This window comes from Tachypleus tridentatus, chromosome 3 (genome assembly GCF_004210375.1).
Source record: "Tachypleus tridentatus isolate NWPU-2018 chromosome 3, ASM421037v1, whole genome shotgun sequence".
NCBI classification, from domain to species: Eukaryota; Metazoa; Arthropoda; class Merostomata; order Xiphosura; family Limulidae; genus Tachypleus; species Tachypleus tridentatus.
The window spans coordinates 104,537,846-104,564,912 of record NC_134827.1 but is presented as its reverse complement, the minus strand read 5'-3'; the positions used below and the strand labels follow the sequence as shown (position 1 = coordinate 104,564,912).

Genomic DNA, 27,067 nt, shown 5'->3' with positions numbered 1-27,067 from the left:
GCACTACACAGTTCACCTTTAAAGCTGTTATTTATAAATTGAAGAAGTGTCTTTATATGAAAACTCTTACATTGTAATAATTACTTCTTTGTCCTTCTGAACGTACATTTTATTCAATTTTATTTTTTGTTGTTGTTTTTTTTTTTAATTTCACGCAAAGCTACTTGAGGGCTATCTACGCTAACCATCCCTAATTTTCCAGTATAAGACTAGAGGAAAGGCAACTAGTCATCACCACCCACCGCCAACTGTTGGGCTACTCTTTTACCAACGAATAGTGGGATTGACCGTCACATTATAACGCCCCCATGGCTGAAAGGCCGAGCATGTTTGGCGCGAGGGGGATGCGAACCCACGACCCTCAGATTACGAGACGCACGCCTTGACCCACCTGGCCATGCCGGACCTCATTTTATTCAAACATGAGGCTAAAGGTCCTGGAATTCTTTGCACGATATTCTGACCACAAGTATGGTTAAACAGTGACATTACAACGTCCGAAATGTTCTGCTTCGAAATTATTGCAATTCCTGCATCTTGTAAGAGCCGTGTTAATACGACAGTAAGTAGATAAGCACACTCAGTGCTATAATATAATAGTAATTATTTCAATCTCTCAGTTAATGGCGTGTCTTTTCGAGCGATATTTGCTCAGAAGCTTTGACTTGGTTTGTAACTACGCGAAGAAAAGTGTCAAAAACTCTAAAGCAAACTGGTGAACACGTGCAACAAAACACGGTATGCATTTTGTCTCGTGAAGATGTGCCAAGATTCTGCAGTGAATATCACGTGCGACTATGTACCTAATTTGTTTCGTTGAATGATCAGTTACAATGTCCCCGCCTCTTCGTTACGAAGCAGCGAGTAACAACAAATAAATCTTCGGGCAGAGACAGACACGTGTTCAGAGTGTTTCACCAATTGCATTATACTTTGTAACCAGAGGGCGCCACACAGACATTCCTCTCATAACGAACCCAGCGAGACCAATAACATATGGAGGCGCGAATGTAATGATTTGTCAGTAGCGACACCGAGCGGGTAACTTACGCGGACACCTGACACTCTATACCCAAATTGACATACCTGCTTTAAAAGACATCACCAAAGCAGAGTTCTTGCGAAATTTGGCCTCGCTTCAGCTACAGAATATTTGGGGTCTCGAAATCAACAAGCCGGCGACGCCCCGAAAGGATGACAAGAACTTGGTGATAGAATGAAACATCTGTTTGGAAGTTCACCACTCAAACATTCTTAGCTGACTTCAGCAATAGTTCTTTTATTTTCAAGAGGTGCCACTGCTATAGGCTGTACGTACTGATAGAACAGACCGTCCTCCTAACATTAACCAAATAGTCAAAAGTTCCACTTTCCGAAGGGAAATTAAACAGAGAAAAAAAAGAAAGACATTCTTGGCTATAAGGGAGACTCGAGTAATAATGCTTAATGTTTTTTTGTTGGGACAGCTCTGGCGGCCCAAAGCCTCCCGCGTCTGACATCAATGATTTGCAATCCTCCCGAGCTTTGACTTTCTTCATCCAGTCAATTGAGAAGAAAGATAACGTTAGTTGTCCCAGTCGAGTATGCTAACTTGTTAAATGCCTATCTCGAGAGATGAAAGAGCGTCTCGCAGATTCCCCGTCACGTTCTGACCCACGCCCGGGTGCTGCCCATTGACACCGAGGTAGAGCGGCATACCTTGTGGTTAATGTTTCATAAAACGAACGGAGTCGACGGTCCTAAAGTAGAAATCGGTACGAGAACACAGTCAGATTCTCGCCGTATCTCTCTCTCTCTCTCTCTACCAGCCGACAGAGACGAGAAAAATTTGAAGATAAACCTACAACTCCGTTCTTTCTTGTTTGTTTCTTATCGCAACAGAAGCGCGTCTCTCTCACTCCAGCAGCTGCGAGCGACCCACTTTTTTCTGACATTTCTACCACATCTTGATAAGTTTGGCGCCAAGATCCTGGCTATCTTTTAGCTCGTGCCGAAGAGAGTTCATAAAGGACTCCCCTTGACGCAACAACGTTAAATAACTATACCTAAAAAAAAAAAAAAGGAAAATAGGGGAACATTCATTTAGCAACTGACAAAAATTATGTGCGGGGTTTTGAAAATCACGTGTGAGGGACCTACTTTGTCAAAAAGATAAACGTTTCGGAGAGATTCGCGACCAGGATGTAACGTATATCCTTGTTGTCGCGGTGGGTTCATCATAACGTGAACCAAGATATATAGTGAAGGAAGAGCCAATGCATTGTTAGCAAAACCAGAGCTATCTGTTCAGAAATGTTGAAACAACGGACACCAAATACTTTAATAACAAAACGTAGAGCGAGAAACGTTTATTAATTAGAGTAACTCCTTTTACTATCTGATAAATCAATACACTCCGAGGTGACCTATAAAAGTATGTGTGTAGTTTTTAAACGCATTCTGCTTTTAGAAATTATACTCAAAGCCCCCAATTTTCTACAGACCAATGAACTAACCATTCTAAAGACGAATAACAGAAACAATTCTTTCAAGCGCAAAGTGAGTCTGGAAACATCTATAAAGTAGTCAATACTGAAATCTTTCTTTGGTTAAAGATGACACACGTTTTCTCGACCAATATCAAGACAAAGTCGTTGGACTTAGAGAAGTTTCCCAGCATGCACTGGCTTTGTTATCCGTGATCATAATTTTGGCGTGTGAAAGTTTGTTCGTTTGCTTGTTGAAGAACACAAACCCACACAACGGACTATCTGTGCTGTGCCCATTACATGTATCGAAACTCAGTTTTTAGCGTTATAAACCTTCAGATTCACCCGCTGAGTTACTAAAGGTGAGGATGGCCTGTGTGTGAGAGAGGTTTTCGTTTTCTTGTTAGTACGAAATGAAAACAACAAACAAGGCTTAGATGTTTGAAATAGATTGATGTTTCTCAATAAGGACAGATGGCGTACTTAGAGATGTTAGGAATTTGTTTTGTTTGTTTTGAATTTCACACAAAGCTACTCGAGGGCTATCTGCGCTATCCGTCCCTAATTTAACAGTGTAAGACCAGAAAGAAGGCAGCTAGTCATCACCACTCACCGCCAACTCTTGGGCTACTCTTTTACCAACCAATAGTGGGATTGACCGTCACATTATAACGCCCCACGGTTGAAAGAGCGAGCATGTTTGGTGCGACCGGGAGTCGAACCCGCGACCCTTGGATTACGAGTCGAACGCCCTTACACGCTTGGCCATGGCGGGCCTAAGATGTAAGGAAACTATAACGAATAGTTTTTAGGTATATTTTTTCAACCTTCATAGAGAAGAGGTGAAAACTAAGTGTTCCCCTGTTTAACTTTCTATTATCATGTTTTAATATATTTCCCATTGCTTTTGCTGACTAAGTTATAAAGATCTGTTTTTGGAGAGCAAGTACGACGTACACGTTCAATTAACCCTTGCATTGGTCAGGCATGACCAGGTGGTTAAAGGGACGCTCGACTCGTAATCTGAGGGTCGCGGGTTCGAATCCCCGTCGCATCAAACATGCTCGCCTTTTAGCCGTGGGGGCGTTATAAAGTGACGGTAAATTGGTAAAAGAGTAGCCCAAGAGTTGACGGCTAGCGCAGATAGCACTTGAGTACCTTTGTGCGAAATTCAAAAGAACAAAACAACAGCTCACTTGTATACGTTACAAGGAGAGAAGTTTCGTCTGATTGTTCGTTCTGATTATTAAAATAAAATAACTACCTTCATAACTATATTTACTGATGAATCTCCATAACTACCTTCATAACTATATTTACAGATGAATCTCCATAACTACCTTCATAACTATATTTACTGATGAATCTCCAGAACTACCTTCATAACTATATTTACTGATGAATCTCCAGAACTACCTTCATAACTATATTTACTGATGAATCTCTAGAACTACCTTCATAACTATATTTACTGATGAATCTCTAGAACTACCTTTATAACTATATTTACTGATGAATCTCCAGAACTACCTTCATAACTATATTTACTGATGAATCTCTAGAACTACCTTCATAACTATATTTACTGATGAATCTCTAGAACTACCTTCATAACTATATTTACTGATGAATCTCCAGAACTACCTTCATAACTATATTTACTGATGAATCTCCAGAACTACCTTCATAACTATATTTACAGATGAATCTCCATAACTACCTTCATAACTATATTTACTGATGAATCTCCAGAACTACCTTCATAACTATATTTACTGATGAATCTCCAGAACTACCTTCATAACTATATTTACTGATGAATCTCCAGAACTACCTTCATAACTATATTTACTGATGAATCTCTAGAACTACCTTCATAACTATATTTACTGATGAATCTCTAGAACTACCTTTATAACTATATTTACTGATGAATCTCTAGAACTACCTTCATAACTATATTTACTGATGAATCTCTAGAACTACCTTCATAACTATATTTACTGATGAATCTCCAGAACTACCTTCATAACTATATTTACTGATGAATCTCCAGAACTACCTTCATAACTATATTTACTGATGAATCTCCAGAACTACCTTCATAACTATATTTACTGATGAATCTCCAGAACTACCTTCATAACTATATTTACTGATGAATCTCCAGAACTACCTTCATAACTATATTTACTGATGAATCTCCAGAACTACCTTCATAACTATATTTACTGATGAATCTCCAGAACTACCTTCATAACTATATTTACTGATGAATCTCCAGAACTACCTTCATAACTATATTTACTGATGAATCTCCAGAACTACCTTCATGACTATATTTACTGATAAATCTCCAGAACTACCTTCATAACTATATTTACTAATGAATCTCCAGAACTACCTTCATAACTATATTTACTGATGAATCTCCAGAACTACCTTCATAACTATATTTACTGATGAATCTCCAGAACTACCTTCATAACTATATTTACTGATGAATTCTCAGAACTACCTTCATAACTATATTTACTGATGAATCTCTGGAACTACCTTCATAACTATATTTACTGATGAATCTCCAGAACTACCTTCATAACTATATTTACTGATGAATCTCTGGAACTACCTTCATAACTATATTTACTGATGAATCTCCAGAACTACCTTCATAACTATATTTACTGATGAATCTCCAGAACTAACTTCATAACTATATTTACTGATGAATCTCCAGAACTACCTTCATGACTATATTTACTGATAAATCTCCAGAACTACCTTCATAACTATATTTACTAATGAATCTCCAGAACTACCTTCATAACTATATTTACTGATGAATCTCCAGAACTACCTTCATAACTATATTTACTGATGAATCTCCAGAACTACCTTCATAACTATATTTACTGATGAATCTCCAGAACTACCTTCATAACTATATTTACTGATGATGAATCTCCAGAACTACCTTCATAACTATATTTACTGATGAATCTCCAGAACTACCTTCATAACTATATTTACTGATGAATCTCCAGAACTACCTTCATAACTATATTTACTGATGAATCTCCAGTGTATCGATTGTTTAAGTACAATAAGAATATTTCGTGTATGTATAATGAATTAGTTTTTGTTAAGTGTTATAAAATTAATACATCTACAGTTTCTAGTTGATAACTAGAAAGACAGAATCATCATATTATTTCCTCCCACCCACCCAGTGGCACGACAGTATATCTGTTAGAAACCGGGTTTCGATATCAAAGCTAGGCTGCTTTGCGCTCAATAACAAACAAAAACAATCAAGTTATTCAAATATTGAGTTCTTACATTCCTGGAGTAATCGTATCATTAGAGGTCATTTTTATGGTTTGTCTGCTTGTTAATTATACTATATGTCAGATTTACAGCAGCACTCGTTGTATCTTATAAACAAAGTCTAGCTTTACAAGAATCGACTCATCTGACTTACTGTGGAAGGTCATATAAAACTTCTTGCAGCATCCTCTACATTAGGTCAAGACAAGTGGTCATCTCTCACGATTATCCAAGTGTTTCTCCACTTCTTTGTGTCTTAGTCCATTTGGCTCATTGCGAGAGGTCAGATACATCTTGTAGCAGCATCCTCTACATTAGGTCAAGACAAGTGGTCATCTCTCACGATTATCCAAGTCTTTCTCCACTTCTTTGTGTCTTAGTCCATTTGGCTCATTGCGAGAGGTCAGATACATCTTGTAGCAGCATCTTCTACATTTGGTCAAGACAAGTGGTTATCTCTCACGATTATCCAAGTCTTTCTCCACATCTTTGTGTCTTAGTTCAGTTACCTCGTCCAGGATTTTAGCTTATCAAGTGCTCTTATACATTATTATGTGTCACGCGATCACTAAATCTCATATTTTCATGTATTCATCTGTAAAATCTCGGGATATATTTTGATCCAAATCTATTTTTAGTGTTGAAATTGTTTTTCCTTAACGGCTTTTTCATAGTTACTCGAAGGTTATCCGAAATAGCCGTACCTCAGCCTTTCCCAAAGTGTGGAACGAGTGCCCCCTCTAAGTTGGTGTAATCGCTTGAGAAAGTTCCAACAATTAGGGTAGAAATAATACAGAACTAAGCCTTTTAATATATATTGTTATTAATTAAAACAATACGCAATTACTATAGCACATTTTACTGTGTTTCGGTTTATTAAATATTGTAACTTAATTCACTGCTTTATGCATTTGAGATTGGAAAGGGCGCACAAACCATGCCTGTTAAAGAGGGCGTGGATGACAAACATCACAGTGATAGACTATACAGAAGTCAGGTACTAAACATCACACAACACAAACGTTTGAGCTACATTCTTACGACAAGTAGAATTGACTGTCACATTATAACGCTTCTACGACTGAGAGGGCGAGCATATTCGATGACGGGGTTCGAACTCTTGACTCTAATTGAGCGTCCTGATCATCATGAGCCATTAAGTCACACCACTGACAGTTTTCTTTGTAAGTTGGGGTGTATTACGTCAAAACGGAGATTTTTTAAAATAACTAAATAAGTTTTACTTCTTGAGGTAAAAATACAAACTTTGTATTCCTTACTCTCTGTGTATTCGCAACAATGGAGTAAATCTCAACAGCAAATTAGTTTTGTACATTTCCTCCACTAGGTGGTTGGCGCTGCATTGAATTTTCATATCCTACCATTTTATTGACACATCGTACAAACAAATTTGTTATTGATAATTCAGTACCCGTATATGGTAAATGATGTAAAAAGAAGACATTTATTGGTTTGATTTGAATTTCGCGCAAAGTTACATGAGGGCTATCTGCGCTAGCCGTCCCTACTTGAGCAGTTTAAGACTAGAAAAAAGGCAACTAGTCATCACCACCCACCGCCAACTCTTGGGCTTCTCTTTTACGAACGAATAGTGGGATTGACCGTACATTATTACGCCCCCACGGCTGAAAGGACGACCATGTTTGGTGCGACGAGTCACAACAGTCCACATTTTACTGTCATGCTGTCGTTATAAAGGTCCTGCATGGCCAGGTTGTTAAGGCACGCGACTAGTAATACGAGGGTCGCGAGTTCGAATCCCTGTCATTCTCACCCTTTCAGCCGTGGGGGGCGTTATAATATCACGGTCAATCTCACTTACTATTCGATGGTAAAAGAGTAGCCCAAGAGTTGGCGATAATTGGTAATGATTAGCCGACTTCCCTTTAGTCTTAAACTGCTAAATTAGGAGCGGCTAGCGTGTAACTTTGCGCGAAATTCAAAACAAACAAACCGTTGTTACAACTCTAGATGGTGTCATTGGCGAGGGTGACACTGTTCACCTTCAATGTGTTTTTAACGTTTTGCGGGCCATTGACCTTTTTAATTCTATGTAAATCTTGTATCCGAAATTGACATTGTTTAGTTGTTATCTCGATATATTTATATTTTTTACATTCTGTAACATTTTACTGATTCTTACTGATGGTTTCACACAGATGGGTTTTCATTAGCATCGTCGTTGTTTGTAGTTGATAAATAGAACCATATAATTTTCTCTCGTGTTTCAGTTTACGTTGGATGAAGATTTTCCTACAGGTTTCTACTCTTTTGTTTTCTGGTGTTATAATTATTTATGTTTGTGCAACTTAAATCTCGCCCATCTAACGCACTGATTAATTTAAATTCACCTTTAAATAATATACAACAGAATCCCCCTTATTTCTGACCATCATCCTACTGATTTACTCGAGCCCTCTATCACTACCACTTATTTCAATGATGTGAACCTTTAACTGTGACGTCATGGGTGGTCCTGGTTCTCCCTCTAGCGTCGCATTTCGTGTGTCTTTATTGTGTGATCAATTATGGCCACATTTTTCGGCTTAGTTTCAGTGCTGCCGTCTTACTCTTCAAAGTTATGTATCAAGTTATGTATTGAGATGTCTGCGAAATAGATAGTTGTAGGTAAAGACGTTATTAATAGTTCATACACGTGTGTGAAAGTAGTCGTAATACGTTCTCTCTTGTCTATCACTGGAAGACTAAAGATGGCTAATGCAGATAGCCCTCTAGGAGTTTTAAGCGGAACAACACAAACAATAACAACAATCAGCAAATCCCCTCATCATGGGGATCATAGATTTAATAGCAAGGAAAATCCGATATTAAATAAACGAACCGAGGCTGATATGGGTATTATCGCTTTTACAAATAAAATAGAGATACAACATTTCGACCTTCTTAGGTCATCTTCAGGTTAACAAAAGATGGCCACTAAAAGTGTTAATACCAATACCAGCCGTTCTGATATACCTTTTAATTTCGAGTGGGTTTCTTGCCATCAAAAGAAACGAACAGGGGTCACGTTGTGTTATTCACGATTTAAGACTCGTCTCAATTACGTTGTGAGATTCTGTTCATGTTTAAGAAATCGTTATGTTTACCACAGGCGTCGCGCCAAATTTTCAAATATTATGTTTCAAAAGGTGCTGATTGGTAGAAATAAACTACTTGACTCTACTATTCAGAATCTTTTTTTCAAATCTGAAATACATGTAGCATGAAAACGATATAGCTGGATATAGCAGTAATGGTTTTAGAGGTTTCAGCGTTCCCATATTCTCCAGAATCAATATCATATATCTTGCTGTCTTCTAATCTAATACGATTTTGACCTCCGACGTCACTTGTCCTTCTAAGTACTCTTGTTTCAGCATCATTTCTTTGTTTCCAATTAATATAAATTGCTTTATTCGAGTATAAATCCTAAAGTAAATAGCATCTAGTCAATCCCACTATTCGTTGTTGGTAGACGAGTAGCCCAAGACTTGGCGGTTGGTTGTGATGACGATTACATTGCTAAGTTAGGGACGGCTAGTGTTGATAGCCCTCGTGTAGTTTTGTGCAAAATTACAAACAAAACAAACCCTACTGTGTTGGTAACAAAATACTGAAACCAAGCAGTTAACAAGAGAAGGATAACCTAAGTTTATTGGCTTTGTCAACTACACCAGAGTGATTTCTGGTTTCAAAAAATGTACAGTAGGTGGCACAGCTTTCGTTCACTATCGTACTTGTAAGAGCTAGCTTCTCTACTGAGTCTCGTACGTAGTAGGGTTAAAACATAAAAGAAAAATGAACGTTAAAGAGTTCGACCTTGACCTTTGATCTTATAACAGCATTGTGCACGAGGAAGCATTCTGTTCTTCTTTCATAATTTGTGTGGGGTGCATTTCGGTAAGGTTCAACGAAGACCCCTGGGCGCCGAATAAAGTCTCCTGTGGCGTCATTTCAGTCAGTGGTTTTGAATCCTGGACAACTTCCGGTCCTTGGGCTTGTTGACGCAACAAGTTTCTTCTCCACTTGGCTCGCGCATTTTGGAACCAGACCTACGAAGACCAAGTTTATAATTCTATTAAGTTTAAAATAATGATTGAGACATAATCTGCTAAGTATAAAGGAAACAAATTAACCAAATTACATAAATATTTAAAGTGTATAAGTACAACGTTATTAGACTGTAGAAAAACAACATGTGGGAATTCTCAATAGTCGCGGCTGTAATTAATCTTAAATCGGTTAATAGATGGAGCAATGAATTAAAAGCTTGTACATAAATAAAATACAATAAACTTAGAGCAATTCTATGAGCCGCTACGCGGCGACTAAAAATACAATTATAATATTTATCTTATACAGCCCAGGGAGTATATAAACTGCATAATTTTTGTTTTCTTAACGAAACCCCTATAAAAGGCGTATTCTAATAAATACAGCAAAGTTGGAAATTTAAACATAACGGAAATAAGGAGTTTATCAAATATTAACTTAAAACTGTAAATGACATTTCATCACAGAAGTTTTTTTAACTTTATAAAAGAACCAGAACAAAAAAAAATGTTTGTTTTTCTTCTTAGTTCTTCTTATTGCCACTGGGTGGCGAATAAAATCACTTTTTAAATATGTTTGATTCATTTTTTTATATTCAAAACCAAATATATATGGTAATTAAACGATAACTGGGAATAAAGTCCGATTTCTTCTGAATCATATTTCGAAACTTAACTATACACTTGTTATGAAGAAACATTTAATATTTATATATACTAGAAGATACCCACAAAACACCTGCCGTCAAATGAGTATCTTTATTGCAACAATTTTTTATCTTTTAAATACAGGATTTAGAGAATAATACGAAAGACTTCCAACACCAGACACCGAAAACTTGTCTTAGGCCTAACATTAGTTAAGCCTATATTCGATAAATAGATAAATTAATATCGTAACTTGTGTACGTTTTTTTTTGCTGTAGTTTAGCTAGGGTTAAACTTTACCTTTTTTTTTTTATTCTATCAGTATATAAACTTATAATGTTATTCTAAGACCTAATTTTAGATCTTTATAAAATCTTTGATAAGCCTTTAATATATTGTACAAAACACCTACTAAAGTATATTTACATCTGCCTTTTGTTTACATCCGTCGAAGTGCGCGCGCATTTTCAGGACAGACAAAAAGTATTATTATTAATAGATATATGGGTAGATTAATATAACTATGGGTCACAACCCACTTATTATGATTAAAGACCCTGTGCTGAAAACAGATACACGTAATGTATCAAATATTCCAACTTTTTATTGGTTAAAAACCTACATCGAGTAAATTAATAAAATGGGAGTTTCCTTAGCCTTGTCTTAAAAAAAAATGTCCCCGTCGCTACAAACATGCTCGCCCTTTCAGCCATGGGGCCGTTATAATGTGACGGTCAATCCCACTATTCGTTGGTAAAAGAGTAGCCCAAGAGTTGACAGTGGGTGGTGATGACTAGTTGCCTTCCCCCTAGTCTTACACTGCTAAATTAGGGACGGCTAGCGCAGATAGCGCTCAAGTAGCTTTGCGCGAAATTCAATAACAAACAAACTTAAAAAAATGTTTTAACTGTGTTACTTAACGCCACTGTTACTTTATTAACAATGAAATTTGTTTTCACAGTGCGTTTATTTTTATCTTACACACAATTCCAATTATTTTATTAAACTTCGTGATCCTTATAAGGCGATTTCTTTATCTTTCATTTTATTTTATATATAGTCCAAATTTAAATAACTCACTTGAAGTACCCGTTTACTAAGTCCTGTTTTTTGGGACAGTTGTTTTAAGTCCTTAGCGTCAGGGTTATGATTAGTGGCAAAATATGATTTCATAGTCCGCACTTGGTGGTGTTTAAAAGAAGTGCGCATGCGTTTCGGTCTTGTTTCGGTCGTATTTCTGCCAGTTGATAAAGGTGACGTTGTGGTGTGCTGAAATACTCCTAGCGGCGTGTCTTGTGAACTGATCATTCCACACGCCCCTTCTGTAGAATTATAAGCCGTTGATCCTGAAACAGATAAAAATACGTGAAATATGACATAAAGTCAGAACGTGTTTTGAGGAACTTCTATGAGCCCCCCTCCCCTTCCTTCACACACATAATGTGGATAAAAATAATTAGCAGGAACACTAAGACCCAACAAAAGAGTTTTAGGAGCTAACGATACCAAAACCTTTTAGGGTTCACTTCCCTTCGTACCCAGGACGAGAAATCAAGCGTGTAGTGCCCATTCGAAGGCAAAAGACCGAAAAACCAGTGGCAGAAGGATCACAATGGGCCAGCGTCGATCGTGTCTACCGTAATAAAGTCCTTCTGGTTCCGCAAGAAAAAACGTTCATCCGACCGGAAACATCGGATAAGAAACGAAGTTTCACAGGTTATATGAGATATACAGGGGTAGAGAGGTTATCAAGCTTTGTACGGCTTAATTATTAATTGTCAACACGTTTCTACGATGTAGGTGGAGCAACGGTCGTGACTGGAAATCAAACTCGACTTGTCGCTTCGTTTCGAAACAAGGATCTTCCATAATGACTTTGTCTCTTCATTAAGAACTCTGTAACAAGTTTGTGGCTGCGTATTAAAAACATTAACATCAGGAAGATAATGACAGCTGAAGGAAACTTCTTGCAGTATTAAACATGTTTTATTTCTGTTTCTCTTACGTTGGTAACCCAGCAAGAACGTGAACGTGCACAGAAATTTCTCCGATTGTGTATGAACGTATATGTTTTCTTAGATCAGAGCCATATCGGGCTATCTGCCGAGTTCACCGAGGGAAATCGAACCCCTGATCTTAGCGTTGTAAATCCGTGGACTTACCGCTGTACCAGCGTGGGACCTCAGATTGTGCAAGAAAAATATAATTTCTTTATTTTTTTCTTAGCCTGCTTTCCAATCGTTGTCTAAAGTTAAGCGCCATATTGCAGTTTTCGTGTGTTTGATTGTTATTTAATTTCGCGCAATAATCAAGAACCTCATTACATTCGTGAAAATTGGATAATTATATTTTATTACCTCTCATACAAAGCTTTTGCTATACTTTTTTACTTCACAAAATTATTAGCGGAAAAAATTGGTAACAGACATGATTAGTGGACTAAATTACCTGTCCATAATTTTAAACTTATTGACTGAAGGGAAGGCACCTAAGTCAGTGGCAGCAGGTCCGGCATCTCCATGTAATCTGAAGGTCGTGGGTTCGATTCCCCGTAACACCAAAAATGTGACGGTCGATCCCACTATTCGTTAGTCAAAGAGTTTTCCAAGTGTTAGCGGTAGGTGATAATGACAAGCAGCCTTTCCCTCTAGTCTTTCACTGCTAAATTAGGGATGGACAGCGCAAGTAGCTCTCGTGTGGCTTTACGCGAAATTCAAAACAAACAATCGTGTCTTTTTTTTTCTATCAATTCACTATTGTTGCTTAATTACGTGGCATAGTTCTTTAATATTCAACCGATTCCTAATTAATGTTTTTATTGAGTCGTGCAAATTAGTGCAGCTCGTAGCGAAAACGTCTCCTAAAGACTTATTACCAGTCTATAGCGTTTTGTTATCAAATATTTAGTGAGTGTTTTTTGATTTATTCATTTGTGTGGCGCCATCTTTTGGTGACATGTTTATATACTGCTTTCTTGTTTTTCAGTTTTCACAAATGAACGTATCCTTTACTAGAATTCAGTTTTATTTACAACAGTAAACTCATAGAGAAGAGAGGACACCGACTGGTTATTAAATTGGAACAATCAAAGAGACAGACATAAGATGCTTAGCTGACTTTGTTATTATTCAAGAACAGAACACTGGATTTCAAGCATTATACATAATTAGGAATTTCATAGCAAAAAAATGAGAAAAGTTGCTGTACTTATAAGACTTATCCTTAATTTCTTGTCTACAAAACTTTATAAATAATATTTTCCGTGATAAAAAGTGGATTAACAAGGTCTATACTGATTTCAACTTTAACCCTGTCTCGCAACAACTGTGGAGTTGTTTTTTTGTTTTCATTGAATAGCTAACTGAACTCTCAGTAAAGCTAATTCATCCACAAAACTCCATCAACGAAACTTAACCCTTGTAAACGTTCTACGTGGGCAGCACCAACTCGACGTAACGCACTAAAGAAGCTTACACTCTGCCATCAAACCCCGGTAATCTCTCGACGTTTAATTCCAACAACAATAACGGAAAGCTGAAGTGATACCCTGCACGCCCTTGTTCTAGCGCGAACAAGCTCGTGCCTGCGCTCGTGTTCCTGGCTCGCGAGATTAGCTGGATGGAACACATGCAGTAAGGAAGGATTAGGCCTGACGACTTATGTCGCACCGCATGTGCCAATAAAATTTAATCTCCAGGCATACCCAATCGGATCAGGTCAAGAAAAGGATTATAAAAGAGACAGCTAGTATCCTAGAATTCAAAGAGACAACTAAAGCTAATTTGACGTGGGTTGTGTCTTCCATAGTAGCTAGCACCTTGAATATTTCTCTATAAGAAGCCAGTAGTCTGTGAAATAATTAAAAAGATTACATGTCGCAGAAGCTCTGGGGAATACCTAACTTTACTTCAGCCGTATTTATTCTTGAAATTTTTGTTGTTTGAAATGTTGATCCAAACACGGAGATACAATATTAGCACTAAGAATAAATATTTACGTCTATGTATTTAAATGGCAAAGCAATATAACAAATAAATATCCACTTCATTTTTAAAATTTTTGTTCTTTATTCAGTAACAACTGTTTAAAGTGCTTGTTACTCTCAAAAAAGACTAAACAGAGACTAATAAAATATGGTTCGACACAAAAAGATACACAGCATTGAGAGCCCTTAAAATCTACTCTGAAAATTTGCTCAGATCTTTTGAAGACCTGTCGTTGCTAGCTGGCCTTCATCCTAATTTCTTCTACTAAACGATAAGGATTATGTTCCTCTTTGAGTGATTGTATTGTGAGTGTAAAATGAGAACTGGGTTAGCGTAATATTCGCAAACGTTTAAACAAAAATTACCAACGTTCACTCCCCATCACAATGACCTGGCATGGCCTAGCGCGTTAAGGCGTGTGCTTCGTAATCTGAGGGTCGCGGGTTCGCGCCCGAGTCGCACCAAAACATGCTCGCCCTCCCAGCCGTGGGAGGATGTAACGATCAATCCCACTATTCGTTGGTAAAAGAGTAGCCCAAGAGTTGGCGGTGGGTGGTGATGACTAGCTGCCTTCCCTCTAGTCTTACACTGCTAAATTAGGGACGGCTAGCACAGATAGCCCTCGAGTTGCTTTGTGCGAAATTCCAAAACAAACAAAACCCATCACAATTTCTCAACAACTTTTTGGAATAATTTGGAATCATGGAATCTGACAATTTCCATTCTGTAGTTATTGAGATTTATAGCAAGTTTAGGGCGTAACGAAATGCGTCGCCCTCTCTAAGAACGTGCATTGCTGTCTTTATAGCTGTATCGTGGTCAAGGCGTGCAGGCAAAGACATTCGATATGAGCAAAACTACACGAATACCACGTGCGCGGTAGCTCACATCCAATAAATTTATGTCACGAAATAACAGAAAACGCATAACTTTCTGGATGTATTTTTAACAAAGTGTAATAAAGAAAGGGTATTACTCTCTTGTTTTAAACTGGTATGGAAAGTTGCTTGTTAACCAGTAAGTAAGCATTTCATTAAAAATGAAAACGTATTTATTACACAGAAAATCAGTAATTTTCATGTGATTATAATAATTAGAACGTCTTTACAAAGTGACCGAGAAATTTCATACTTACGACTGCGTTTTCGTTTACCGTGTTCTGTTAGGCCTACGCTGTACTCACTGAGGTAGTAAATTATTATCTCTGTGATGTCATTTTAGGCCTTCGCTACAAGCGCGAAAATAGTGCATTGCTAATGTTGTAGTTTTTGTTTATGATGTTACATTAGGCCTGTGCTACACTTGCTAAGGTTGTACTTTTTGTTGTTTGGATTAATACGTTAGGCCTACTATTTCACACTCGTAACTATAGTACGTTGTTTTGTATATGATATTAGGCCTATAATATAGCCGTTAAAATAGTACATTCTTTTAGTAGCTCAAATATGTCGCGGGTTCGAATCCTCCCTGTCACACCAAACATGCTTGCCTTCTCAGCCGTGGGGGCGTTATAATGTTGAGAGTCAATCCTGGTAAAAGAGTAGCCCAAGAGTTGGAAGTGAGATGTGATGACTAGCTACCTCCCCTCTAGTCGTACACTACTAAATTAGGGACGGCTAGCACAGATAGCCCTCTAGTAGCTTTGTGCGAAATTCAAAAACAAACAACCGAGCTGAAAATCGAAACGCGTTTACTAAAGCAACGCTGAGGTATTAAAACGTGAAACTGCCGAACTGAAAAGGAAAGCGCGCGCGTGAGTATGTTTTCTTATAGCAAAGCCACATCAGGCTATCTGCTGAGTCCACCGAGGGGAAAAAGAAAGCGAAACCAATTTTTCAACGGAACTGTGGCCCAGGTTTAAACACATTAGACGGTGATATAAGAAAAAAAATTAATCTAGGGCCCAATGAAGTTTGGAGCTTAACACACGTAATAAACAACTATCTTACTCTTCGTGATGTTAATTCAAACACTAATTTTCTAACGGATTTAATATTATATATTTACTTTCATATCTATGCTTCTTTCAATTTAATATATTTTTAGAAATGTATATAATTTATATTGTTAAATGTATATAGGCGAAAGTCCGGTCTGTTCTCTAAATTTGTAGAAGATTCTCCAGCTTAATTGAATTAAGCTCTAAAGTGAATTAACGTTAGTGTTTCTACGATAAATTAGATATTGTCGTCAGCGAAAACCACTTACGTGTGCTCCGTGAAGCAGCTAGCTAGCTAGTCATCAGGGAAGTATACCGGTACATCAACATAGAATTAATTCGCTCTCCGTGAACCGTTGACACAACATTCAGTTTCAGACCAGATAGAATACTCAGTATTGTTTGTACGTTTGTAAACCATTTGCATATAAACCATTATTTCTAATAACCGTTATTATAAATTGCATTGTTGTTTCTATATTAGAATATATTTGTGCTAAGAAAGAAAATTCTGTGTGGCGATCTTGTTGGCAAATATCATAAATGTGATACATATCAAATTAAAATGTCCGGCTATTTGAAATCGTGCAACACAACGTACGTAAAATAACAAATAGGAGACTCGTCTGAGATAAATTATAACAATGTAAAGATGGAAAATAATAAGGAAAACATTATATTTTTATCTAACACTTTGTTTTATAGAGCTTTAAAAGAGGGGCGATCGAACCACAAATTTTAACATTATAAACTCTTGGACTGAGCCATTACTACAGTTTTCGTAATTGTGTCACCACTGAGGTGAAAATAGTTCAACTGCTTCTGAAATTCTTCTCCTACAAGCTGAAGATAAGATGACTAGATGAACCAGTGGCTCAGTGGTACGTCTGAAGGCTTATAATGTTAAAAACAAGGTTTCGGCGCCCGTGGTGGGTAGAGTGCAGATAGCCCTCTGTATAGCTTTGCGCTTAGTAACAACCACACCCATCCAAACCACCCACAAAAACAGTTCTACTAAATTGTTATTTATTCCTATAAATAAGAAAGAATCTCAATCGTAATTGATGTAGCCGAAAACACTGTAGGAAATCATTACGTAGTGTAATAATTATGTCGTGTGTGGTAGTCGTTTAAAACACTTGGGATTCAGGACAAAAACACATCCACAAACCAACACAGGGCAGAAACTACATGGAAATGATTTAAGATGCTTTGGAATTATCGTCTCTTATGATTTCTCTCTCCATTATTAAATATATATATTTTATATGAATCGCATTTCTACATCGTCAGTGTTTACCAGGTGTGAAACGCCTTCCTACCAACAAACAAACACACAACAAACAAATACTATGATATACATGCTCAAGGTGTTAAATATAATGCAAACAGATTAAAACAGTTGTGAACTTACTTCAACTTTCACATAATTTCTATTGGTTGTACAAAAGTAAAAAGTTTTATACATTTTGCACACAACGATTCACTGGGTTCACCTGGAACTCCACTCTATGATATCATATAAACCTGGGGAAGTATTCTGAATAACCCAAATAAAAGTTTTACAGTGTACAACCAACAGCAGGTTGTGTGACTGTTAGAAACGTAATTATTACTACCTGAACTATCTTCCATTACGGGTATTTTCTACACTCGATCCAGGCTAAACGTTCAGTTTGAAATTTGTTCCACAACGTTTATTTTCTACCCTGGATCGAGGCTATATTTCTAAACTAATTAATAATAACTAGACTGTCTCTCTTCTTACAGTCATTCATTGTTCTTAACTAAATTGTTAAAGAAGTTTCTTGGAGCATAACTTACGCAGACATCAATGTCACCATCCGATACACAGTAGGATTTCTAGAAAGTATTAGAGTTATTGTTTCTACAGAGTATCAATGTTAGTGTTTCTACAGAGTATCAATGTTAATGTTTCTACAGAGTATCAATGTTAGTGTTTCTACAGAGTATCAATGTTAGTGTTTCTACACAGTATCGATGTTAGTGTTTCTACACAGTATCGATGTTATTGTTTCTACAGAGTATCACTGTTAGTGTTTCTACAGAGTATCAATGTTAGTGTTTCTACAGAGTATCAATGTTAGTGTTTCTACAGAGTATCAATGCTAGTGTTTCTACAGAGTATCAATGTTAGTGTTTCTACAAAGTATCAATGTTAGTGTTTCTACAGAGTATCAATGTTAGTGTTTCTACAGAGTATCAATGTTAGTGTTTCTACAGAGTATCAATGTTAGTGTTTCTACAGAGTATCAATGTTAGTGTTTCTACAGAGTATCAATGTTAGTGTTTCTACAGAGTATCAATGTTACTGTTTCTACAGAGTATCAATGTTACTGTTTCTACATAGTATCAATGTTAGTGTTTCTACAGAGTATCAATGTTAGTGTTTCTACAGAGTATCAATCTTAGTGTTTCTACAGAGTATCAGAGTTATTGTTTCTACAGAGTATCAGAGTTATTGTTTCTACAGAATATCAAAGTTATTGTTTCTACAGAGTATCAATTTTAGTGTTTCTACAGAGTATCAATGTTAGTGTTTCTACAGAGTATCAATGTTAGTGTTTCTACAGAGTATCAATGTTAGTGTTTCTACAGAGTATCAGTGTTATTGTTTCTACAGAGTATCAATGTTAGTGTTTCTACAGAGTATCAATGTTAGTGTTTCTACAGAGTATCAATGTTAGTGTTTCTATAGAGTATCAATGTTAGTGTTTCTACACAGTATCAACGTTAATGTTTCTACAGAGTATCAACGTTAATGTTTCTACAGAGTATCAATGTTAGTGTTTCTACAGAGTATCAATGTTAGTGTTTCTACAGAGTATCAATGTTAGTATATCTACAGAGTATCAATGTTAGTGTTTTACAGAGTATCAATGTTAATGTTTCTACAGAGCATCAATGTTAGTGTTTCTACAGAGTATCAATGTTAGTATATCTACAGAGTATCAATGTTAGTGTTTTTACAGAGTATTAATGTTAATGTTTCTACAGAGTATCAATGTTAGTGTTTCTACAGAGTATCAATGTTAGTATATCTACAGAGTATCAATGTTAGTGTTTTTACAGAGTATTAATGTTAATGTTTCTACAGAGTATCAATGTTAATGTTTCTACAGAGTATCAATGTTAGTGTTTCTACAGAGTATCAATGTTAGTATATCTACAGAGTATCAATGTTAGTGTTTCTACAGAGTATCAATGTTAATGTTTCAACAGAGTATCAATGTTAGTATATCTACAGAGTACCAATGTTAGTGTTTCTACAGAGTATCAATGTTGGTGTTTCTACAGAGTATCAATGTTACTGTTTCTACAGAGTATCAATGTTAGTGTTTCTACAGAGTATCAATCTTTGTGTTTCTACAGAGTATCAATGTTAGTGTTTCTACAGAGTATCAATGTTAATGTTTCTACAGAGTATCAATGTTAATGTTTCTACAGAGTATCAATGTTAGTGTTTCTACAGAGTATCAATGTTAGTATATCTACAGAGTATCAATGTTAATGTTTCTACAGAGTATCAATGTTAGTGTTTCTACACAGTATCAATGTTATTGTTTCTACAAAGTATCAATGTTAATGTTTCTACAGAGTATCAATGTTAATGTTTCTACAGAGTATCAATGTTAGTATATCTACAGAGTATCAATGTTAGTGTTTCTACAGAGTATCAATGTTAATGTTTCTACAGAGTATCAATGTTAATGTTTCTACAGAGTATCAATGTTAGTATATCTACAGAGTATCAATGTTAGTGTTTCTACAGAGTATTAATGTTAGTGTTTCTACAGAGTATCAATGTTAGTGTTTCTACAGAGTATCAATGTTAGTATATCTACAGAGTATCAATGTTAATGTTTCTACAGAGTATCAATGTTAATGTTTCTACAGAGTATCAATGTTAGTATATCTACAGAGTATCAATGTTAGTATATCTACAGAGTATTAATGTTAGTGTTTCTACAGAGTATCAATGTTAATGTTTCTACAGAGTATCAATGTTAATGTTTCTACAGAGTATCAATGTTAATGTTTCTACAGAGTATCAATGTTAGTATATCTACAGAGTATCAATGTTAGTATATCTACAGAGTATCAATGTTAGTGTTTCTACAGAGTATCAATGTTAGTGTTTCTACAGAGTATCAATGTTAATGTTTCTACAGAGTATCAATGTCACTGTTTCTACAGAGTATCAATGTTAGTGTTTCTACAGAGTATCAATGTTAATGTTTCTACAGAGTATCAATGTTAGTGTTTCTACACAGTATCAATGTTAATGTTTCTACAGAGTATCAATGTTAGTGTTTCTACAGAGTATCAATGTTAGTGTTTCTACAGAGTATCAATGATAGTGTTTCTACAGAGTATCAATGTTAGTGTTTCTACACAGTATCAATGTTAATGTTTCTACAGAATATCAATGTTAGTGTTTCTACAGAGTATCAATGTTAATGTTTCAACAGAGTATCAATGTTAGTATATCTACAGAGTACCAATGTTAGTGTTTCTACAGAGTATCAATGTTGGTGTTTCTACAGAGTATCAATGTTACTGTTTCTACAGAGTATCAATGTTAGTGTTTCTACAGAGTATCAATGTTAGTGTTTCTACAGAGTATCAATGTTAGTGTTTCTACAGAGTATCAATGTTAATGTTTCTACAGAGTATCAATGTTAATGTTTCTACAGAGTATCAATGTTAGTGTTTCTACAGAGTATCAATGTTAGTATATCTACAGAGTATCAATGTTAATGTTTCTACAGAGTATCAATGTTAGTGTTTCTACACAGTATCAATGTTATTGTTTCTACAAAGTATCAATGTTAATGTTTCTACAGAGTATCAATGTTAATGTTTCTACAGAGTATCAATGTTAGTATATCTACAGAGTATCAATGTTAGTGTTTCTACAGAGTATCAATGTTAATGTTTCTACAGAGTATCAATGTTAATGTTTCTACAGAGTATCAATGTTAGTATATCTACAGAGTATCAATGTTAGTGTTTCTACAGAGTATCAATGTTAGTGTTTCTACAGAGTATCAATGTTAGTGTTTCTACAGAGTATCAATGTTAGTATATCTACAGAGTATCAATGTTAATGTTTCTACAGAGTATCAATGTTAATGTTTCTACAGAGTATCAATGTTAGTATATCTACAGAGTATCAATGTTAGTGTTTCTACAGAGTATCAATGTTAGTGTTTCTACAGAGTATCAATGTTAATGTTTCTACAGAGTATCAATGTTAATGTTTCTACAGAGTATCAATGTTAGTGTTTCTACAGAGTATCAATGTTAGTATATCTACAGAGTATCAATGTTAGTGTTTCTACAGAGTATCAATGTTAGTGTTTCTACAGAGTATCAATGTTAGTGTTTCTACAGAGTATCAATGTTAGTGTTTCTACAGAGTATCAATGTTAATGTTTCTACAGAGTATCAATGTTAGTGTTTCTACAGAGTATCAATGTTAGTGTTTCTACAGAGTATCAATGTTAGTGTTTCTACACAGTATCAATGTTACTGTTTCTACAGAGTATCAATGTTACTGTTTCTACATAGTATCAATGTTAGTGTTTCTACAGAGTATCAATGTTAGTGTTTCTACAGAGTATCAATGTTAGTGTTTCTACAGAGTATTAATGTTAATGTTTCTACAGAGTATTAATGTTAATGTTTCTACAGAGTATCAATGTTAATATTTCTACACAGTATCAATGTTATTGTTTCTACAAAGTATCAATGTTAATGTTTCTACAGAGTATCAATGTTAATGTTTCTACAGAGTATCAATGTTAATGTTTCTACAGAGTATCAATGTTATTGTTTCTACAGAGTATCAATGTTAATGTTTCTACAGAGTATCAATGTTAGTGTTTCTACACAGTATCAATGTTAGTGTTTCTACAGAGTATCAATGTTAGTGTTTCTACAGAGTATCAATGTTAATGTTTCTACAGAATATCAATGTTAATGTTTCTACAGAGTATTAATGTTAGTATATCTACAGAGTATCAATGTTAGTGTTTCTACAGAGTATTAATGTTAATGTTTCCACAGAGTATCAATGTTATTGTTTCTACAAAGTATCAATGTTAATGTTTCTACAGAGTATCAATGTTATTGTTTCTACAAAGTATCAATGTTAATGTTTCTACAGAGTATCAATGTTAATGTTTCTACAGAGTATCAATGTTATTGTTTCTACAGAGTATCAATGTTAATGTTTCTACAGAGTATCAATGTTAATGTTTCTACAGAGTATCAATGTTAATGTTTCTACAGAGTATCAATGTTAGTGTTTCTACAGAGTATCAATGTTAGTGTTTCTACAGAGTATCAATGTTTGTGTTTCTACAGAGTATCAATGTTAGTATATCTATAGAGTATCAATGTTAATGTTTCTACAGAGTATCAATGTTTGTGTTTCTACAGAGTATCAATGTTCGTGTTTCTACAGAGTATCAATGTTAGTGTTTCTACAGAGTATCAATGTTAGTGTTTCTACAGAGTATCAATGTTAATGTTTCTACAGAGTATCAATGTTAATGTTTCTACAGAGTATCAATGTTAGTATATCTACAGAGTATTAATGTTAGTGTTTCTACAGAGTATCAATGTTAGTGTTTCTACAGAGTATCAATGTTAGTGTTTCTACAGAGTATCAATGTTAATGTTTCTACAGAGTATCAATGTTAGTGTTTCTACAGAGTATCAATGTTAGTGTTTCTACAGAGTATCAATGTTAGTGTTTCTACAGAGTATCAATGTTACTGTTTCTACAGAGTATCAATGTTACTGTTTCTACAGAGTATCAATGTTAGTGTTTCTACAGAGTATCAATGTTAGTGTTTCTACAGAGTATCAATGTTAGTGTTTCTACAGAGTATTAATGTTAATGTTTCTACAGAGTATTAATGTTAATGTTTCTACAGAGTATCAATGTTAATATTTCTACACAGTATTAATGTTAGTGTTTCTACAGAGTATCAATGTTAGTGTTTCTACAGAGTATCAATGTTAATGTTCCTACAGAGTATCAATGTTAGTGTTTCTACAGAGTATCAATGTTAGTGTTTATATAGAGTATCAATGTTAGTGTTTATATAGAGTGTCAATGTTAATGTTTCTACAGAGTATGAATGTTAGTGTTTCTACAGAGTATCAATGTTAGTGTTTCTACAGAGTATCAATGTTAGTGTTTCTACAGAGTATCAATGTTAATGTTTCTACAGAGTATCAATGTTAGTGTTTCTACAGAGTATCAATGTTAGTGTTTCTACAGAGTATCAATGTTAGTGTTTCTACAGAGTATCAATGTTAGTGTTTCTACAGAGTATCAATGTTAGTGTTTCTACAGAGTATCAATGTTAATGTTTCTACAGAGTATCAATGTTAATGTTTCTACAGAGTATCAATGTTAGTGTTTCTACAGAGTATCAATGTTAGTGTTTCTTCAGAGTATCAATGTTAGTGTTTCTACAGAGTATCAATGTTAATGTTTCTACAGAGTATCAATGTTAGTGTTTCTACAGAGCATCAATATTAGTGTTTCTACAGAGTATCAATGTTAGTATATCTACAGAGTATCAATGTTAGTGTTTCTACAGAGTATCAATGTTAGTATATCTACAGAGTATCAATGTTTGTGTTTCTACAGAGTATCAATGTTAGTGTTTCTACAGAGTATTAATGTTAATGTTTCTACAGAATATCAATGTTAATGTTTCTACAGAGTATCAATGTTAATGTTTCTACAGAGTATCAATGTTAGTATATCTACAGAGTATCAATGTTAGTGTTTCTACAGAGTATCAATGTTAGTGTTTCTACAGAGTATCAATGTTAGTGTTTCTACAGAATATCAATGTTAATGTTTCTACAGAGTATCAATGTTAGTGTTTCTACAGAGTATCAATGTTACTGTTTCTACAGAGTATCAATGTTACTGTTTCTACATAGTATCAATGTTAGTGTTTCTACAGAGTATCAATGTTAGTGTTTCTACAGAGTATCAATGTTAGTGTTTCTACAGAGTATCAATGTTAGTGTTTCTACAGAGTATCAATGTTAGTGTTTCTACAGAGTATCAATGTTAGTGTTTCTACAGAGTATCAATGTTAGTGTTTCTACAGAGTATCAATGTTAGTGTTTCTATAGAGTATTAATGTTAGTGTTATTAGATAAATATTTGCTCCAATATTTCAGCCAATAATTTGTTTATTTGTATTTATGAAAAACAACCTACAGAAATGTGTTACGTTTTAAGGCTTCACACTTTCTGCGCAGCCGCGGGTTGATATATGGGGAGATGATTATTTACTAAACAATCATTTGTTGTTCAATAGGATATGACGTATTGTGAGGTGATGTTTTAGGTGTAGAATCTTTGAAACTTTGGCACGAGGGTAGATGTGGGCGGAGGTGGACATCGTCCGCCCATATTGGATTTGAGGAAACGTCGGTTTTCATTCAGTTGAAGACAAATGTTTTCAACAATATTTTATTATTGGAAGGTCTGAATTTTATTGTCTTTCATCCGCATCGAAGATACCATACATTCCCTTACGTAAGGGCTTAACCCTGGATAAAATAACAAACAAACACTGTAGTGGGTGTGCTTCGCTGTGTGCGCAGATATTTTAATGAGAAACTGAAAGTAGAAGAAGCTGCCAAAGGATGGTGTGGGAATAAAACCCCAGAAAATGTATGTAATCTACAGTTGCCATACAAGTCAAATATGTAAAAGTGGGGTGGTACAGCGCCCTCGATTTCGACGCTGTAATCGTGTGTCAGTCAGTAGTGTGGTTATCGAGCAGCATTACCAAGCGCCCCCGGTTTCGATGCTATATTCGTGTGTTAGTCAGTAGTGTGGTTGTCGAGCAGCATTACCAAGCGCCCCCGGTTTCGATGCTGTAATCGTGTGTCAGTCAGTAGTGTGGTTGTCGAGCAGCATTACCAAGCGCCCCCAGGTTTCGATGCTGTCATCGTGTGTCAGTCAGTGTAGTGTGGTTGTCGAGCAGCATTACCAAGCGCCCCTGGTTCTGGTGCTGTAATCGTGTGTCAGTCAGTAGTGTGGTTGTCGAGCAGCATTACCAAGCGCCCCCGGTTTCGATGCTGTAATCGTGTGTCAGTCAGTAGTGTGTTTGTCGAGCAGCATTACCAAGCGCCCCCGGTTTCGATGCTGTAATCGTGTGTCAGTCAGTAGTGTGGTTGTCGAGCAGCATTACCAAGCGCCCCCGGTTTCGATGCTGTAATCGTGTGTCAGTCAGTAGTGTGGTTGTCGAGCAGCATTACCAAGCGCCCCGGTTTCTGGTGCTGTAATCGTGTGTCAGTCAGTAGTGTGGTTGTCGAGCAGCATTACCAAGCGCCCCCGGTTTCGATGCTGTAATCGTGTGTCAGTCAGTAGTGTGGTTGTCGAGCAGCATTACCAAGCGCCCCGGTTTCGATGCTGTAATCGTGTGTCAGTCAGTAGTGTGGTTGTCGAGCAGCATTACCAAGCGCCCCCGGTTTCGGTGCTGTAATCGTGTGTCAGTCAGTAGTGTGGTTGTCGAGCAGCATTACCAAGCGCCCCCGGTTTCGGTGCTGTAATCGTGTGTCAGTCAGTAGTGTGGTTGTCGAGCAGCATTACCAAGCGCCCCCGGTTTCGATGCTGTAATCGTGTGTCAGTCAGTAGTGTGGTTGTCGAGCAGCATTACCAAGCGCCCCCGGTTTCGATGCTGTAATCGTGTGTCAGTCAGTAGTGTGGTTGTCGAGCAGCACTACCAGTACATTTGTTACTCTAACCTGCCGCGTGGCTTAACGATTATTTAATATGTTTCATGATACGTCGAGTTTTATTTATTTATTTTTATTCACAGTGGGAAAAGTTTCGAATATTTTAATCTATCCGTAAAAACCAAGAGTTTCAGACGTATACTTTGGATATATCTTATTTTATCTCTCTTTCTGTGTGTGTATGTGAGAAGGAAGGAGGAAGCCAACTTGGTCAAGTGGTTAGGGCGCTTGACTCGTAATCTGAGGATCGCAGGTTCGAATCCCTGTCACACCAAATATGCTCACCCTTTCAGCTCTTGGGGGCGTTATATTGTGATGATCAATCTCGCTATTTGTTGGTAAAAGAGTAGCCCAAGAATTGGCGGTGGGTTGTGATGATTAGTTTCCTTCCTTATAGTCTCACACTGCTACCTCAGATAACCCTCATCAAGTGTTAGAAGGGTTTTACTCTGAATATTAAAGGTCAATACAATTTTTGATTCACGCCAGATAAACTTTCACGGGTTAATTTATTTTTTACTTCACATCAAGTAAACTCTCAGGGTTAATTTAATTTTCATTTCATAACCGAGAGATAACAAGCGGGTTATACAATACGAAGGTGTAGTCTGAGCTTAATGTCGTTAGTTTAATTTTTGGTAATCACAAAGTTACACAATGGACTATCTGTGCTCTGTCCACCGTTGGTTTTAGCATTGCAGCAGGCCTGCTGTTGAGCCACTGAGGTGATGTTTTATGTCACACTACAGAATATTAATGGTTAACTTGAAGATTTCTTCTTAACGCGTATGAATACTATTGTTTTATTACTTT

The 27,067-nt window shown here is 36.1% G+C and overlaps 1 protein-coding gene across 2 annotated transcripts in view; it reads right to left on the bottom strand.

The window, feature by feature from the left end:
- Positions 1-9,446: 9,446 nt before the first annotated feature.
- The window catches only part of LOC143247660 (LIM/homeobox protein Lhx9-like), an 84,144-nt gene continuing 66,523 nt past the window's right edge, over positions 9,447-27,067 (bottom strand). For both annotated transcript variants that reach the window (XM_076496039.1, XM_076496040.1), the window contains exons 4-5: positions 11,600-11,865; positions 9,447-9,871 (exon numbers count right to left, since the gene is read on the bottom strand). In XM_076496039.1, coding sequence (XP_076352154.1) covers positions 9,653-9,871; positions 11,600-11,865 — 485 coding nt within the window. In that variant the 3' untranslated portion in view covers positions 9,447-9,652. The remainder of the gene's footprint in view (positions 9,872-11,599; positions 11,866-27,067) is intronic.